This window comes from Dermacentor albipictus, chromosome 10, assembly GCF_038994185.2.
Source record: "Dermacentor albipictus isolate Rhodes 1998 colony chromosome 10, USDA_Dalb.pri_finalv2, whole genome shotgun sequence".
Classification (NCBI taxonomy): Eukaryota; Metazoa; Arthropoda; class Arachnida; order Ixodida; family Ixodidae; genus Dermacentor; species Dermacentor albipictus.
This window is the reverse complement of record NC_091830.1, coordinates 38,088,078-38,105,311: the sequence shown is the minus strand read 5'-3', so window position 1 is coordinate 38,105,311 and position 17,234 is coordinate 38,088,078. Positions and strand designations below refer to the sequence as shown.

Here is a 17,234-nt window from a genome sequence, read left to right as displayed (position 1 = left end):
CGTCGCGCTGGCCGTTATCACCGTACATTCGTCAGGCCTTCAATGTCATACCGTCGTCATAACGGTATCTAGGCCGTTCTATCACCGTCGCTTCGGCTTCGTCATCCAACTGTGGCCATATAGTCTTTGTCACATCATTGTCGGCACGCTATCGTCGTCATACAGCTTTCGTGAAGCAGTAGTCATCATGCTACCTACGTCATGCATTCGCAGTCGTGCCAACATCCTAACACCGTTGTCATATCAGTCTCGTCATTGAGTCGTCGACATACTATCGTCGTTATACATTGGTCGTCGTACTGTGATCGCGGTGCCATCGAGGACGTTCGTAGTCGTTATTCTAACTTGGTCCTCCTACACTCGTCATCCCAACATCGTAGCGCCAACTCTGCTGCTGTTTTGCCATCGTCATCGCTTCGGAAACACTACCCCATCGTCGCCATGCCATCTTCATCACACTGCTTTCGTCGTTCCATCGACGTCACTCCTTCTCCATCATTCTAGCGTAATCATTCTGACGTCTTTCAGTCATAATCGTGCAGCCGTTTCCTGCCATCCGCGTCATTGAGTAGTCATCAGAAAGTCGTTGTCATACATCCATTGTCAGGTCGCCAGCGGTAACAGTCTCGCTACATTGCTTCAGTACTAATCCTGTAATCATCGACAGTCATCGTGAGGTGAATTCTGCCGTGATGTTTTCTTTAACTTTAGGAAACAAGTTTCACGTGAACCCATTGCTAAGGATTTGCAACAAGATACAGAAGTTATTTCATGTCCGCATCACTGTCGAGCTCATTTTCCGCTCTTCGTGTTCAGTTGGCGCATTTTTGCCTGCGTCACACTTGAACAATCCCCTTTCAGTGGGCACTCGCCACGACTTGAGGTACTCATCATCATAATGTGCAAATATGCTTAACAATGGCTTTACTGAGGAAACGAAATTACAAAAATAACGTTTCTCCATAGTTGGCTCCAGCAACATAATTATTCACGTTGCTTACCGGCTCTTGCTCCATGCATCTGATTACTCGTTATCCTTGAAATGTAGTTTGCTTTTAATGCAACCTGTGTACTCACACTCTTCTCGAATATCATTTTCTTTTATAGTATCATCATCAGGATCGTACCTAACGCCATCGATCGTCACCTGCTGCGAGGCCGCGTTCGTCTTGCGCGCGCCACGAGAAGCAGAAAGAAGAACGCTGTGCTCGAACCTCGACTGCAACGCGGCGTTGACATGGCGGCTCCTTCGCAACCTGCTGGCACTAGCAGCTCCGTTCCGGTCAAACAGGGCAAGCCACCGACGCCAGAAGAGAAGCAAGCTAAGCACAATAGTAAGCAGTCGATTATATAAAAACAGATATGCAGCTTTTAGCGTCCACAGAATGGACAGTGGGCTCTGAGGGATCCGTAGTGGAGGAAGAGAACGAATTAGTGTTTACCATCTGGGGTTATTTAACGTTTCGCGCGGTGCACAGCAGACGAGTATTATTCAATTTTCTCGGAATAACAACGCGGCCGCTGCAGCAGGCAGTCGAATCCGCGACCTCTAGCTTGATTGCCGTCGTAGCTACTGCGTCGCCACGACGAACAGCGTTTTGATTCTCTACAATCAGTGTGGGTAGGGAGGCTGTTCCCCTTAACAGGTTAAGTTAAGTCGTCATCCGCAAGATTGGGGCATGCAAGTCGAGCTAGTTCAGTGGCTATAATGTTTCGATGCTGAGCTCGAGGTGACGTGTGCGATCCCAGCCGCGATGGCCGCGTTCTGATTGGCACGAATCGAAAGAACGCTCGTGAGCTTACGTTTATGCTCAACCAACTTAAAGAGCCCAGGCGCTTAAAGAGCCCCAGCGCCTGGCTCTTAAAGAGCCCCAGGCGCTCAAAACTATTGCGGGGTCACCTGCTATAAAGCCTGCGTCTTAATGAAATTTTTTTCTTCTGATACCCCAGAATTGAAAGGTCGGGGTCAATTTAGCAAACAGAAATCTGCCACACACAGGAGTGCTGCTTGAAGCTATAAGGTGACAATAATTACGGGAACTTAAGGGCTAGAATAATTTGTTAGTAGAAAGTCAAGTGACAATGAAACTTCGTTGCCTTGATTGCGTGTTTGCTTGATGTGAAAGTAAGGAGCTATGAAAGCAAGCAAGGGCAGAAAACATTGTTCTATTTGTAGATAGCATTTTGGAAAGGAGCCTACACGGGTAGTCGCTCTACCACGTGACTTATACGGGGGGCCAGAAATCCCCAGATGGAAGCGGCTCACTGGTCAAATTGACAGCCCTGTACGCTTCCATTTGAAGCATTGTTCGACCTGCCGCGGCAGGTGACTGATGAACGCTGTGGCGTTCTGCTGCAGAGTACCGGGTCGTGATTTCGACTCCCGGAGGCAGCCGCCATAGAACTACAGAAAATTAGTGCATGTCCTCGCGTAGCGTACTAGAGGAGCAGGTTAAGGAAACCATGTTTCTTCGGGTTAATGCAAAACCCTCCATCCCCTTCATTCTTTGTACGGCGTTTCCTATAGCCCATCGATACCTCTGGGACGTAACTTTTCTTGCGACATGTCCTACTCGGAAAACACTCGGAAAATACGCGCAAAGATCTTCGATTAAGAAGTTTTACTTAGCTTACCTAATATCAGTTGAGATGGTGCCGAGATGCGGCAGTGCCTGAGCAATCACCTTTGTGTTTGAAAAACCTCTAGAAATAGTTTGCGCATATTTTTTATTATAATAATTAAACAGAAACAATCATGTATTATACCCACATTTTTTTTTATTTCCTTGCAGCTGAAGGCACAGCGAAGAGTCATAAGTTGCCTTGCCATTTTTCTGCAGTTGCCTCATTTGTATAATTTGGTAACGTACGAAAGGACGTTCTCGTTGTGCTCAAGTTTATTTGCAAAGGAAAACCTATTTTCTTTCTCCTTTGCAAAATAGGACAAGAGCGATCTCTATCAGTACATTTGCGTTTCGACAGCGCTGAAGAAAGAATCATGCTCAGGAACAGGAATGCACTAAAAAACTGCGATAAAATTGGTTAATCTTTCTCAAGTGCGGAAGTGGAGCAAATAGTGCTGAGAGTTGTAAATGACGGAGAACTAATGCTCACGCAGTTGCACTTGAAGTAGTTTGGCGAGAATTGCATCATATCCAACAAGCACATGTTTATCGGGCAAGATTGAGAGTAAGCCGCTCAAATAGACCTGACTGAGCCGCATATAAACGTTTGGACTAGCGCAAAGGTTACAACTAGTTCTTAATACATCACCTGTTTGATGCAGGAACGTGCATTATTCAAAACCTATGTGTGATGTGCAAGTTTGAAAGGACCCAATGAGCGGAGGGAATGGGGCCCTAAAATGTCATTAAGCAAAACCAAGCCTTTGTACTATATAGAAGGCAGAGAACCGACATGAAAATGCGAGGAAAATTCTGCCTACTGTAATGCGAAAAAAAAAATATGTTCCAAGTTATTTGGCACTTGGATATGTGGAGGCATTGTGAGCGCTTAAGGAAATAATTAAGAGTTGGAAGAAGAATGCCAGCAGGAGAGGAGAGGAAAGACTCGGCATTGGATTTGTCTGGCAGAAAAGCAGGCTAGAAAAGTCGCAAGGCGTCCTTCCTGTTTTGTGATCGCTCCTCGTTTCGCCGATAGAGTTTTTTTTTTTCTTTCATAAATCTATAGAAATGTCTGAGCCACCAGCGCTTACTAATTATACATGCAAGCTCCTGTATTTTTGCCATGCCTCTCTAGTCGTGCACGAACAATAGAGAGGGGGGAGGGGGGACTTTTGAAATGAAATGGGCGGGTTATTCACAGTTCTATCAGATTTCGCGCTTGATAATTTTTTCGTGCTTTATGCGCCGCACATTTCCAGGGAGTAGTGGCATGTATGCAAATATGTCGGAGGCCACAATAAGTAATATGTAACTTAACAAATTGTTCCCATGTATGATTGTGTGTGCGAAAAAAGAAAGACATAATATAATAAAGGCAGATAGGTTAACGAGAGTGTGACCACTCCGCATTGGAATTGCACTTTGGTACAAGCACAAGATAACAAGCAGACGAGTGCGCGTTCATCTGTATTATTGAAAAAATTAAGTGGCCTGTTTGTTATCCACCTACGGTAACGCGAAGTTTTATGCTGCTCTGAAGTCCCTCCGGTCGGAGGAATTTTCCTTCAACTGCGGAGCTTTACTTCTGCAAAAGAAACAGTATGGACTTCCTTCGTAGCTTTGCGCTATTGCAGGTGGACGACAATCTGTCTCTTTCGTCACTCTTCATCCACCTTGCAAGCTTTCGCAAAAATGAGTTCCAAGGAGTTGTGCGCATCGCGATGTGCTCCAGGTGATGGCGTTACCTGATGCAGTCGTGCTGTTCCGGCGAATAAGTTCAGAGCTGAAGAAATGGCGGTCAACCACTGTGTTCTTTTTCTACCCAATTTCTCCCACGAAATGCCAGTAAAACATAGGAAAGGTGGCATTATCCAATAGACACGAAAAGTAATTTATGTGCAATACAAGCTCTATTGCTTTCTTCGTGTGTCCTATGATTCCCGTTTTCGGGCCTGCTGGGCGGTGTTCGTGTACTAAACCTCCTAAAACCAAAGAAAAGGCAAAAATAATCGGAGGGCTGGTTGACACTAAGGTTGTGCGTACGTAAGCTTGAATTGAATTGAGTTATGGGGTTTTACGTGCCGAAACCACTTTCTGATTATGAGACACGTCATAGTTTACCTAAGTACACGGGTGTTTTCGCATTTCGCCCCCATCGAAATGCGGCCGCCATGGCCGAGATTTGATCCCGCGACCTCGTGCTTAGCCGTCCAACACCATAGCCACTGAGAAACCACAGCGGCTCGTACGTACGTTTTGTAATCATGCAGAAACGCCTAAGTTTACGGACGAAAGAACTGCTACTGTTTATCTAAATTACTTGAACGTGGTATCACGTGAGCAGGTTGTGGGTTCGGCTCCCACTGGCGACGAGTTCATCTTTGTTTCCACGTTCTTACGCTGTATATTGGCGATGTCTACGTTCTTTATATAAAAAGAAAAGTTAACATCGCCTATATTTTTCTTTGTTTCATTGTCTGTTCTTTTTAGCTACATTGTCTGTTGCATTCACGTGATTGTTACGAACACATCCAAAATTGTATTGCCGTAAGTCTGTCGAGCCTTCGAACCGAATTCAAGGCGTGAACATATGGAGCTATAGTTTGAACAGCCGATTATGTATGCTATGTTGGTCAGACCACTTCAGGAGTCGTAAATGTCACAACCAACCTTGCATTTAGTAGAATTCTTGTTCTAGTTCCACCTAACAATCCACAAAAGCAAGGCGAGAGCTCCAATATTTGTCTATTGTTTTTTTGTGGTGCATGTCTCTAGGTGCAATAAACAAGACACGTTTCCTTTGCAAAGTTTATTTGTCAAAAACTGGTCGCCACTTCACTCGCAGTGTGCTGAACAAAAATACCAAGCATAGCCTGAAGGTGACGTTACGGGATCGCGGTTCTTGTGGGACTTGTGGGGAGTGTAAAACAAGTTTAAATTTTTTCACTCAAGGCGGAGTGGCGCTAATCACCCTTTTTCGCTTCAGTGCAAAAAGCCAAGATTCGTAAGTTTTACCAAATTCCGTCAAATAATTTGTGTACCTAAAGTTTCCTTCTTGCCCTTGATAAATACATTACATCTCTATTCTTCGGCGATCTTCCAGCTTACCCTTTCCCACTCCTGTTGAGCATGATTCTTGCACAAAGCTGCACACTAAGAATATTTCTTTCACTTTTGACGGTGAAACAAAACTGAAGAATGGCAAGTCCTTCAAAGGAAGGCGCATTTTCCCTCTACTTATTTGTGCGAAAGCATCAAATGGCGCGTTGATCGAAAACTTCGGCGCCTGTGGCAGCGAAGCGACGGCGAAACTCCCACCGGCCGCGACGCCACGTACGTGCGCGCCTCGACGAAACAGAGTGGGCGAAAGAGTACACCAGCCGCATCGCTTGCACGCCAGGTGTTGCATGAGGGCAGCACCGCCACGCCACGTCACCGCCCCCCCCTCCCCCATCTCAGAATCCTGTGTTATCCGCACATTCATTGTCCGCCCAAGTCCTCGCCTGTGTTCTCATTTTGCCTCGGTAATTGCTATAAAGAAATTATTGGACACAAAAGCTGAACGATTCTGAAAGGAATCTACGACCCCATGCCCAGAAGCCGAGTGGTTTACCCACTGGGCTAAACCGGCACCTCCGAGATGGCAAGCCTGTGAACTCGGCTTTATGGCATCGTGCTACATGGAGCGACATTTGTGCTACCAAGCCCGGCGCGGCGGAAGCGGTGACGTCAAAATCACTGCTGCTTACTCAGGAGCGTCCCAATTAGATTATATGCCAGTAGGGCGAGGTATCATGACGTCACGCATCCAAGTGCACCGGCCATGTGCTAAGAGGCGTTGGCTGGGCACCGAAATGCGCTCGCTTGCCCGCTAGTAGTTCACAACTCGAAGGCCTGCTCAGCAGCGTTCGACTGGTCATTGGTGCTTTCGCCTTCACAACTCATCAAAAATGCTAACGTGTTCTCACATTTTTCTTGCTTTAATCAGGTGTAAATAATGGAAGAAAGAGTCTTCTCCCTACGAGGCGGACATCGCTTCTTTAGTCGAAGGATTTCATTAACTTGCTCAAGGCGACGGATGGTGAATGATAACACTGAAGTGAACACCAACTTCTTACCGCTGATCCAGCTCAACTATGTTCTTCATCTTCACAGCTGAAGGGATCAAGAATCCCAAGGGTAAGCACCGATGGCTGCATGGGATCAACGCACTCGGAACGATTTCGTCGAATGCTTTTGCGTGCGAGCGGAGTGTATATTTCTAAAGCCAACGTGCGATGTCGCTTATCTCGCTTGTTCGCACCAAGTTGATGCATCGCTGCTATGCAACGTTCAATATTTCGGAAAACATACTTACTGGCTGAATGTACACACAGCTGCAGCATACGTCACCGCAAATATCGGAGCCGGTCCATATTCTTTTTTCACACGGATCATAAGAACCAGTTCAGAGAGCGGTTGCAGCGGGAAGCTTTCTTGTGGATCAATCACGTTAGACCGCAGTTGATCGTCGTTGTGCAGGCAGCCAAAAGTCTCATTGCTCTTGAGCGCATGCGTCACGTGTTCAAATCCATCTCTACGCTAAAGGGACACCAGTGTAGCACTGATGACGAATTTGGCAAATCGCACTGGTGCGACTTGCTGATTTCGCTACAAGTGAGTTTAGATTGATTCAATGTTGAGCTGCAGAGACACACGAGAGACGAAGGACACAACTAGGTTTGCAGATGGGTTCAGCGTTTGTTTTGTTAACCATGCCTGTGCCTTTCATCTTTGGTGCGGGCTGCTGTTGAACAATGCACCGTTACCAGCTGGCCCAACACTACGTTAAGATTAAGATTTAGGATTGGTTAATTCTTCCACCAAGATTTCTTAATTTAGCTATAATAGGTTGATCACTAGATCACAAAAAGAAAGCTTCAAATGCATGCCGTAACCAGCCACGTCTGTGCGTGAAGGTGACGTCATATATTTTAAATTATTTTGTGATATTTGCGTTATTGTGGTGCAAAAAAAAAACAGTTGTTGGGGCTTTCGAGGGGCCATCTTTGGCACCATAATGAAATTCATTGGAATGCGGGAAAAACAGCTTCCCAGATAAACGTGCTCTAGGAACATTTGATCGACGTGGTGGCCGTAAACATTCACTTCCGATTGCATCAGAAGACAAAAATATACCGCTAACAAAACACAGTAAGTGTCAGCCGCAAGAAAGCTCAGCTTTATTTTTTTTACATTTGGTCCGTCTTAGCAGAGCCACCTTGCACCTTCCCTTTCATTTGAACGAAAGTATCGCAAATAAATGCGTTCTTGTCTGCGTGTACTTGCAGGTGGTAAAGACAAGAAGGGTAAATTTTTTCCAGTTTTCTTGCACTGTTGAAAAAGTTACGTCGAAATTTATTCAGCTCAATGTTAGGTGCGGCGCGTTTCCGGTAATTTTCGGACACCAACAAAACTTTTGACAGCATCGTGATTTCCTTTTTAAAGGTTTGCTTGCAATGGATGCACCCAAGCCTGGTAAGTCATCATTGCGTACTTGGACATATTCGTTCCGCTGAAGTAGTTGCCCTGCCGCGCATTTGATGTAATTCATAATTTACGTCGTCTCAATGATGAAAGGGCGATATGCGTCTGCCTTTGTAGAGGCAATGGAGAAAACACGTAAGGGTGTGATTATACTATAAATAATTTATTGTTAGATACCCGAGAAAATTTCGAGTGAGAGCCTTAGCTAATCTAGTTGAAGCGTTAACAAAACGGCGCATAAAATGGAAGCCTGGAAATTATTGCGGGCCGTTTAACGACCTACAGTAGCTGAAGCAAGGATTAAATTTTTTTGTTACGCTGAAATTGGGGGTGTGGGTGGTATGAGATGAGCCTTTGGTAGGCGTAAGGTGATGTAATCCTAAAGGGAAAAATAAATTTGTTCATTGCAAGGCAAAATATGTTAATTTATGGACGCAATGTCCCGAACACGGAAGCTTCGTGAAGTTCGTATGACTGTATGTCTGTTGCACAGCGTGAAAAACACATGGACATGAGGTGAGCCATCGACTGGAGGAGCGCTGAATTTCACCATAATTTATTGCACGGCAAAGTTTATAAAAAAACAAGAGTAACAAAATTCACGCGCGCACATAAATTTGAGGGGGGCCGGGGGCGTTGTAACGCCGATTATTTCAGTAGATTCTTTTCGCTCTTGAGCAGAACCACAGACGGTTGGCCAACGTACGTGTTGCCGTTTCCTTAAATTAGGAACGCTTCGACTATCACAGTTGATCACCGTGCTTAAAGACAACCGAGGCGTCTGACGAAATTGGGTCACACCCACACTCGTGGCAGTGTAAAGAAAATTGGGAACAGGGGGTCCCCTTGAGCGAGCTGCGGTGCCTTGTGAAGGAAATCTTGATCCAGCGATGCGCTTGCCCGATCAAAGGGACGTCATAGGACGTCATAGCCCACATCTGCAAGAAGCAAATGTCATACCGTGATAGTGGCGCACAAAGTACTCTTCGGTTGCTTTAAAAGTGAAGTAAGTTTCATTGACAATAACCGCCGTGCTAAACCCCCTAAAGATATTATCTGCGTATGAGCTCGCGCATGCGTTTTCGTGCTGTTATGCGCCCAAAACAGCGCTGGACCACAGGTCGAAGAGAGGGACGGAGACCACGGCGAACAACCAAGTGCCTTTATCCTTTCAGTCATCATATGTACACTCTGCAACTATCTCGAAGCACAAAAAAAAACGAAACAAACAAAAGTCAGCATGCGCAGGGGCCGTAAATTGTAATGAATGAGACAGGAAGGCTATCTCCTTCGGAAGGAGTGATTTGGAGGGGAGGCGTACACACGGCATCGTAGGTATTATGTATGCTTCAGAGATAAGACGTGCGCGGTCATCGCGGCAGTTTGAGACGAAGGTCACATTTTTAAAAGAGTGCGTGCAGCTGCATTAATTGCAGTGCCATGACAACTGACTATCCGTACCTTGTTTTTGAACCTTGCTTTAGTGTTCGCACATGCCGCCATTGATGGATCACCCCGTTTGACCGATATAGAACCGCTTGCATGCAAGAGGAATCTTGTAAACTATAGACTCACAATAGTCGACAACAAACCTCAAGCTACGCTGCTTTTTACAACCTTTATTCTTGGTCACCCGATTCACAGGTTGGTACAAGCTACCTAACTTATTTCGGGCAGTGAACAACAGCCTAACGTCTGTCCTGCTGACAACCTTTTTGAGATCATGGGCAACCTGATGCACATATGGGAGAACCGCAACCATTTGCAGTGTGTGAGTCTGAAATTGAGCGGCTGTCAATTGCATGCATTTAAGGCCTACTAAATGCAAGCAATCGGCAGCTTTTAAGGCCTGCTACTAGTATTGCACTGTAATTGTGCTTTAAGGCACAATGCATAAACCAGCGGTTCCTTGAAAACGTAACTGGAACGCGAATGCATGTCGATGAACAATTTGAAAATTAATATCTCGGAACGGGTGTGGTCCAGAGAATTCGCTTCAAGCGGATGTGCCTTGCGAACTCGCCTACTATAATTCGTAGATTGAGATATGTGGCATAAGTAAATAATTAAAAAGTTATTAGCCTAAGTACGTTAATTCTTCGATTGAACATTTTTGATTTTTTGTAGAGGCAATGGCCGTCTCACTGAGTATTTCAGATCAACGGTTAGAAATGTGCTATCTGCGAAAGGCAATCTTTGAAAAATTTGGTGCAGTTAGAAAGAGCTCTGTATGGCGTGATATCGCGTAAGGCTTTGCTGGTTATATAACTTCGGCAGCTAAAGAATTGTTTCAAGTGCAGTGTAAACATGTCGTTATTGACGGTATGACTATCCGAACCCACTGTGCCTGTTCATTGCTCCTTCTTTTGTCCTTTTATTTGAAACTGACTCGACGGCCCTGCAGGAAAGCCAGACAGAAATGGTAAGCCGCCTCTATAGTTCTTGGATAATTTTACTGTGCCAAATACTGTAAAATTCCATGCGGCATCGCTAGTTGCATAATTTCTTTGCCTAGTGTTGGTAAAATATTGCAAGCACAAGCGAACGTTTCAAATTTCCTTTAATCGCTAAGCTCTGTTTGAGAAAATTAATCTTAACGTCTATTTAGAGTGCCCACACCAGCGCGAAACGTCAACATTCAGGTTTCTTTTTAAATTTTGTAAACACCTAATGATATGGCTAATGATGATGGTGGCAACGAATATAGTCATAGAGTTGCACGACACTCGCGATGCCCACCCGCCGTGGTTGCTCAGTGGCTATGGTGTTGGGCTGCTGAGCACGAGGTCGCGGTATCGAATCCCGGCCATGGCGGCCGCATTTCGATGGGGGCGAAATGGGAAAACACCCGCGTACTTAGATTTAGGTGCACGTTAAAGAACCCCAGGTGGTCAAAATTTCCGGAGTCCTCCACTAAGGCGTGCCTCATAATCAGAAAGTGGTTTTGGCACGTAAAACCCGAAATATTATTATTACTCGCGATGCTATCTCTAAAAAAGCGCCCTAATGATATTGTGGACAACGGTATGTTGTCTAAATTTCAATAAAGTCAAAGTCAAAGTCACTTGGAGGAGCCTTCTTGGTAATTTATTTTAAAGCACAAACACTCATTTACGCGTTCCGCTGTATCCATAACGCCATCGTAGAATGGGACACAGCTCACGATTACTTGTCTCTCCAAGATTAATGATACTTTATATGAGAGCCGTCACTGAATAAGACCTTTAGGAGAATTTCGGGAAACGATAACCGCAAAGTCCTTGCTTCAAGCTATTGGCCCTATGAGCCCTAGTGGTGTGCTGAGCTAAAGGCGGACCACACTGTACTTGAAACGGACTGCCGCCGATAGGCGAGAAAGTTTATGCAAACGTATACGTAACTTTCTGTAAATCTGTACCACGGTGACAAAATCTCGTCCTTCCCCCAGAAGCAAGGCAGCGATAACACGGCTTTTTCCCATTGCGCATTCACTTATCATTTACGTGTCATGCGCGGCGATTGGGTCAGCTCAAGCTGGTTGCCAGCCTATCAGCAGGCACCAGCAAGCCCACTTTGGTTGAAGCACCTGACCTGATAGGTGGCTGATAAGTGCCCACTGAAAAGGGGGACAGTTGCTATAATGGGCGACTTTATCTCACTGGCCATTGAATGCAAAAAAGCCACTCGAAATTACCTCTGACACTGATAAGCGCTCGCTCAAACGCTCGAGCACCTCTCCTCCGCGAAGCATATTCCGTGACCACGCAGCTTCAGATAAGCGGCTAAAAAGGAAGAGATCCGTAAACCGGGAAGAGCTGTCGTCGGTGACAATCTGGCAGATGGTGACAGCAGCACAGAGAAACCAGTGCCATTATGTTTGTGGACAGCTCCATTAGTCTTCTTACGCATTTTGCCTTGGAACATCCCTTACGAACTTTCGTACCTACCAATTCTTTTCGTAGCTCAGATATCGGTTTATATCAAAAGCAGAATTAACGAAGCATTTCATACTACACTGTAGCTTTCGATGGGCGGACAGGAAGCCTGAGAAAAAAGAATATTTGCGCAGGAGATACGCAGAAGAGGATAACAAAGAATCACAGTAAAGCAATGAAGATTCCAAGAGGAATTAATATTCGTTTGTTCGCTTATCTTATTCTTCTAGGCGAGTATTTTCACCAGTAATTATTCCGACAGTCACGAAAAAATTCGCTCAGGAAGCACACCTTTTGTCAAGCAAAGGATAAAAGATATAGTTCACATCCTTTTCGCTGAATGTGTAGCGCATGTTGTAACATAAAATGAGGAACATTCTCGCACCGTTTAACATCACGCCAAGCTGCACGAACGTATCCGTATTGGAGACAGCATACCCTTTTAATTTCTCATTGAGCACCTGCTATGGTTCTCAAAAGCGTCTTTTTTATTTTTCTTGAGCAATGGGACAAAATATATGAAAAAACACAAACAGGCGTTCGATTTAGAAGGAAAAACCAAAGCGACCGAGAAGTAGCGTTGAATAAATATAATGCATTTGCATATCTCTAGAGTACAGGTGCGTGAAAATAGCAGCTGTTGTATGACATGACTTTCATTGGCTGTTGTGCAATTGTCAAACGTTCTATCGCTTTGCGCTATCGGATAATTTTCAGTGGAACTGTTGTTCCGTATTACCATTTGTCGCAATCTGGGTGACTTGCGCGCACGCGCACACACACGCACAAATATGAGAATGGTTTATTTTTCGCACGTGCACATGTGAAAGCCTCACTTGACAGTCTTGCTTGTGCCACATGAGGTACAAATACGCATGTTGCAAAGAACTTTATAGTACACAGTCGGCGTTTTGTGCGTATATTGCGATTGGCCAAATAACACAGCCCGTATATAGCAATGCTGTCATGAGTGAGTGACTGAAGGGGTGTAACAGCAGCGCCTTACTTGTTAGAGATCGTTTTGATGTATAGCTGGGGAGAGCTACTGGGTGTCCACGGCAAATCCAACGTCAGCAAAAAGATCCCACTAGACAACCGTTGAGCGTTTAGCAGTATAGCTTTTAAGAAGAAGCTTAATGCACGGTAGATTGATATCGCTTTGCTCAGTATTCACTGAACGGGTGAAGTTTACAAACGGTAGGTATTTCCGACTTAGCCTTCACAGTTTCTCAAGAAACTTTCAGAAAATCGTAAAATAAATGACGTCTGAAGCATACAGTTTAGGAATCCTTATCACCTTAACAAAAATGGCACCATAATTCTGTAAACAGCGCCAATTGAGAGGTCTATAGTAGTGGGGGCAAAATGTGAATTATACGTTGCTCTGAACTATACTGGTAATTTGCGAGCCCAATATTTGTAAAATCCTCTTTAACCTAGTAACAGTATCCCGTAAACTGCAATCTAGAAATTCGTATTTGGTTGCCTTAAATGATGCAGTACGCCGAACTGCGATATCAGATCTTGGTTGCCGAATTTCTTGTTTTGAAACATTGCGGTTCAATTTTTCTCGCGTTTTCTAAAACGCATGACGCCCTAATTACAGAATTCAGCTCCATAAAGTCCACATAATTAGGTTTGATCTCTTAAATGCAACGAATTTAATTCCAATAATTCCCCATGTTCTCTAATGAGATAACTGTGATCCACGTCTGTGTGAACACGTAAATAGGAGTTGGCCCCGAGCTAATCTTTCCTCTTAAGATAGCATGGTTCTTGATGTACACCTACTGCGAGTTTGCTTGAGTTTAATACATTTGTTCGAACCATGGTATCCTGATTTACACATCCAGCTTCCTTTAAGCTTCTCCGTAACAGGCAGAAAAAGCGAGAATTGAAATATCGAACTCAGCAGATAACTAAGACCAGGAAATGGTGGTCTCTCCTTTTTGCAGTTGCAAACAAAGAACGACGTAAGTACACAGATACATTTGTCAAGCTACATTGCTTTCAATACACTCGTTGTCTCAGCCGGATTGTGCCAAACCCTAAAAACCTGGATGTGCGCTGCGCCAATGCAATCTTTCCAAAATTTACTGTCCTCTTGAGGAACACAATGCATTTTTACATGTTTCAGTAATGGACAAATGCTAACTAACAAATTTTTAAAGTATTCATTCAAAGACAACACTTTCAATGTGGAACTTGTGTAGCCTATTGAGAAGCATTTAGTTGAACATTTATATAAACATTGCTCTTGTGGTTTTCTATTGTGCGGAGCCCTAAAGAAAGGGCCTGAGATATGGCAATGTGCAATGTGAATTAGTGCTTGCGCGCAGCGTCATCAGCACCATCAGATATGCTTCGAATGAATTATCAATGCTGCATACCGGGAGGACACTTGAATAGGCCGTAAGTAGGAGACGGACCGTAGAAAACTGCTCTGGCCTCTACAATTTGCTTACTGTAGTGACAGAACAAATGAAATCGTGGGATTGTGGCGATAACTAGAGCACACAAATTCTTGAAGCCCTGCGAGCGTCCTTGCTTTTCGCAGGCTGCACAAAGTACGACGGGGTCACGTGAGGGCGGCGACACTTCGGTGACGATGGTCTTCACCATTTCATCGCCACCACTATTTTCGCTTGCAGCCTATTTAATAAGTGCGGTACGCATCCAGCACTCGAAGCGTTTTTTTTTAGTCGGGACACTAAAGTGTTTGTGGAGCGCCTAGTCACATGCTATATAATGGCACATCACGCCCCTTCTCTGGTGGCCCGCAACAATAACGCTACAATAGCTGCCTACATGAGAAGAAATATGTTGCAGTATGCTTTGTAGCATCTTAATTGAAGGTTGTGCGCTCAAATCAATGCTTGGAAAATTGCTAGATAAATTTGTATGTGTAACCTAACCTAATAGTAAAAATGGTTTGCGTCACAAGAGGATAGTGACCTATATTGGTTTGGTACTATCCGCGTAGCAGACAGCCCTTTTTATAAGTGGCAAAATTCATCCGAAACACCTTGTCTATGATGCTTTTACTACATTGATAGCGATGCCATTTTCTCCAGAAGAAACAGCCAATGTGCAGAATTGAAAGCTGCGCATATGAATAGTAGCGAAACGGGTGGCACGACGACAAAAATTAGTTATATGTAGTCGCTTCTGGAAGCACCGATACAGGTTTTTCTTGTCAAGTAGCTGGTACAACGAAAGTATATGTGAAACACTTTCGTATTCCCAGAAAAACAATTTTTGGCATGACAAAAAGGCAAATTCACTGTAAAGTGAAGAGGACGTCTGTTACTTAAAAGGTTTCATAATTTGCGACATTATTATGTGTGGCTACAAACGTGCTCAAACATTGATAAGGACTCCTTAGTCCGTTTACTGCAGCAGTGCTAAGGTGAAAGGGCTGTTGTAAACCTTTGTAGTATGTGAACTTTAAAAGTATTTGCAAACGTAATTATTAATACATGTTAAGATATTCACAGGTATAGCCTTAGCTATGTGAGTTCAGTCACTGTGCAAGCAAAGTTTGGTGTCGAAGGCAAACTCAATGCTGCAGTCTCTCGATATAAATCTCTCCGATACTATACACGATGGTCAAAGCTAAGCAAAGTGTTATAAATACCTCCACGCCATGACCATTATACATTTTGTTTGCTTCTAATTACAGCTAGAGATCTCGAACAGGCTGAGAACTGAATTCTTTCTTTACAACGCGGCGCGCTTTTTCAGAACCCCACAGTAAGTTTTTTACTTTCACAGTTTCATTTAGTACGCGCCAGGAGGTAACTGTTTCGCTTGCCTTTCTCCAATTTCCTGTGTTCATTTTTGTGCGCTTCACATATTGGGCAACCTCGACGTTCCCCGCTCCCTGTCCTGCGCTGCAGATTTGTTAGACATTTCCCTGTGCGCTAAGTTGTGCTTGCGTTGTGCGTTTCAGTTTCCTTTCTTGCGACTTACAATATGGCGTCCTCTAATGCTTCATTCGATACGAGGCAGCCAAGCTGTGTCGAAGTCTACCTAATATCGGCGTCTGGCGTCTTTCGTTGAATGCATTCATATCTCTCATTTTCCATTTCGTTTCCTTTTCACAGCGGTCTTTCGTGACTGCTTGCTTCATTTTCTTTTACCCGCCGTGGTTGCTCAGTGGCTATGGTGTTGGGCTGCTGAGCACGAGGTCGCAGGATCGAATCCCGGCCACGGCGGCCGCATTTCGATGGGGGCGAAATGCGAAAACACCCGTGTGCTTAGATTTAGGTGCACGTTAAAGAACCCCAGGTGGTCTAAATTTCCGCAGTCCTCCACTACGGCGTGCCTAATAATCAGAAAGTGGTTTTGGCACGTAAAACCCCAAATATTATTATTATTCATTTTCTTTTGTAAAACGTGCCAATGCTTTCTACAAACGTGTGAAATGCGGAACCACATTTCTTTTCAATAACTGCAATTATTCTTGTTTGTCTTCAAGTATCGCTGAAATTAATTTTTTTTTCATTCGTTTGTCTCGCAGAGTTGGAAGACATCGAAAAAATGATCGAGGAAAGGGCGGAGGTGAAGACTGCTGCTACAGTATACTTCAGTACCGAATCTATGGACAAGCCCGGACCAAAGCAGAAAGGTGCCCAAAGTAATTTGGAGTTAGAAATAGAACTCGCTAATCAGATTTTAATCGCTAATAAGTAGCTAAGACTATATAGTTTAGGACATTAGTCTTACGAGTGAAAAGAGCCCATATTTCTTTGTGGGAGCTGAAGAACCTGGTAAAAGTGCACGAATGACTTAAAAGGGGCTTAAGGTTCCTCGTGGTAACCGAAACACGCGGTAAAATGTACGCAGAACTTATTTTAATAAACTCTGCTTAAAAGCGGGCACCATTTTTAAGTGTAACCCCGCACTAACACGAAAATTCCGATGTGTGAACAGGAAACTTCGTGCACAGCTTATAGTAGTGTTTTTGATACGCTGAGCGACTTTTTGTTTGTGGATAGTTAAGGCACGTAACTCGTAATGTATAATTACTGTTTTAAACGAAACAATTAGTAACGTTTGATTAGCATTTCGTGCACAACTGTACGCTCCATTGCTCCAAATATATGTGGACAAGTTCTACTTTTGTTTAATGGGGAGTTGCACTTCGGCATCAAAGGGTTAAAGAAGT

General features: G+C 44.3%; 1 protein-coding gene across 6 annotated transcripts in view; it reads left to right on the top strand.

The window, feature by feature from the left end:
- Positions 1–17,234, top strand: part of LOC135911886 (uncharacterized) — a 166,256-nt gene that overhangs the window by 132,477 nt on the left and 16,545 nt on the right. For 2 of the 6 annotated variants that reach the window (XM_065444234.2, XM_065444231.2), the window contains exons 2-3: positions 1,108–1,334; positions 16,587–16,694. In XM_065444234.2, the coding sequence (XP_065300306.2) occupies positions 1,108–1,334; positions 16,587–16,694 (335 nt within the window). Of the gene's footprint in view, positions 1–1,107; positions 1,335–5,610; positions 5,629–6,612; positions 6,804–7,954; positions 7,973–8,111; positions 8,142–10,554; positions 10,573–14,019; positions 14,038–16,586; positions 16,704–17,234 lie in introns of those variants that run through there. The other 4 variants (XM_070526781.1, XM_070526782.1, XM_070526784.1 and 1 more) reach the window with 4 other exon arrangements.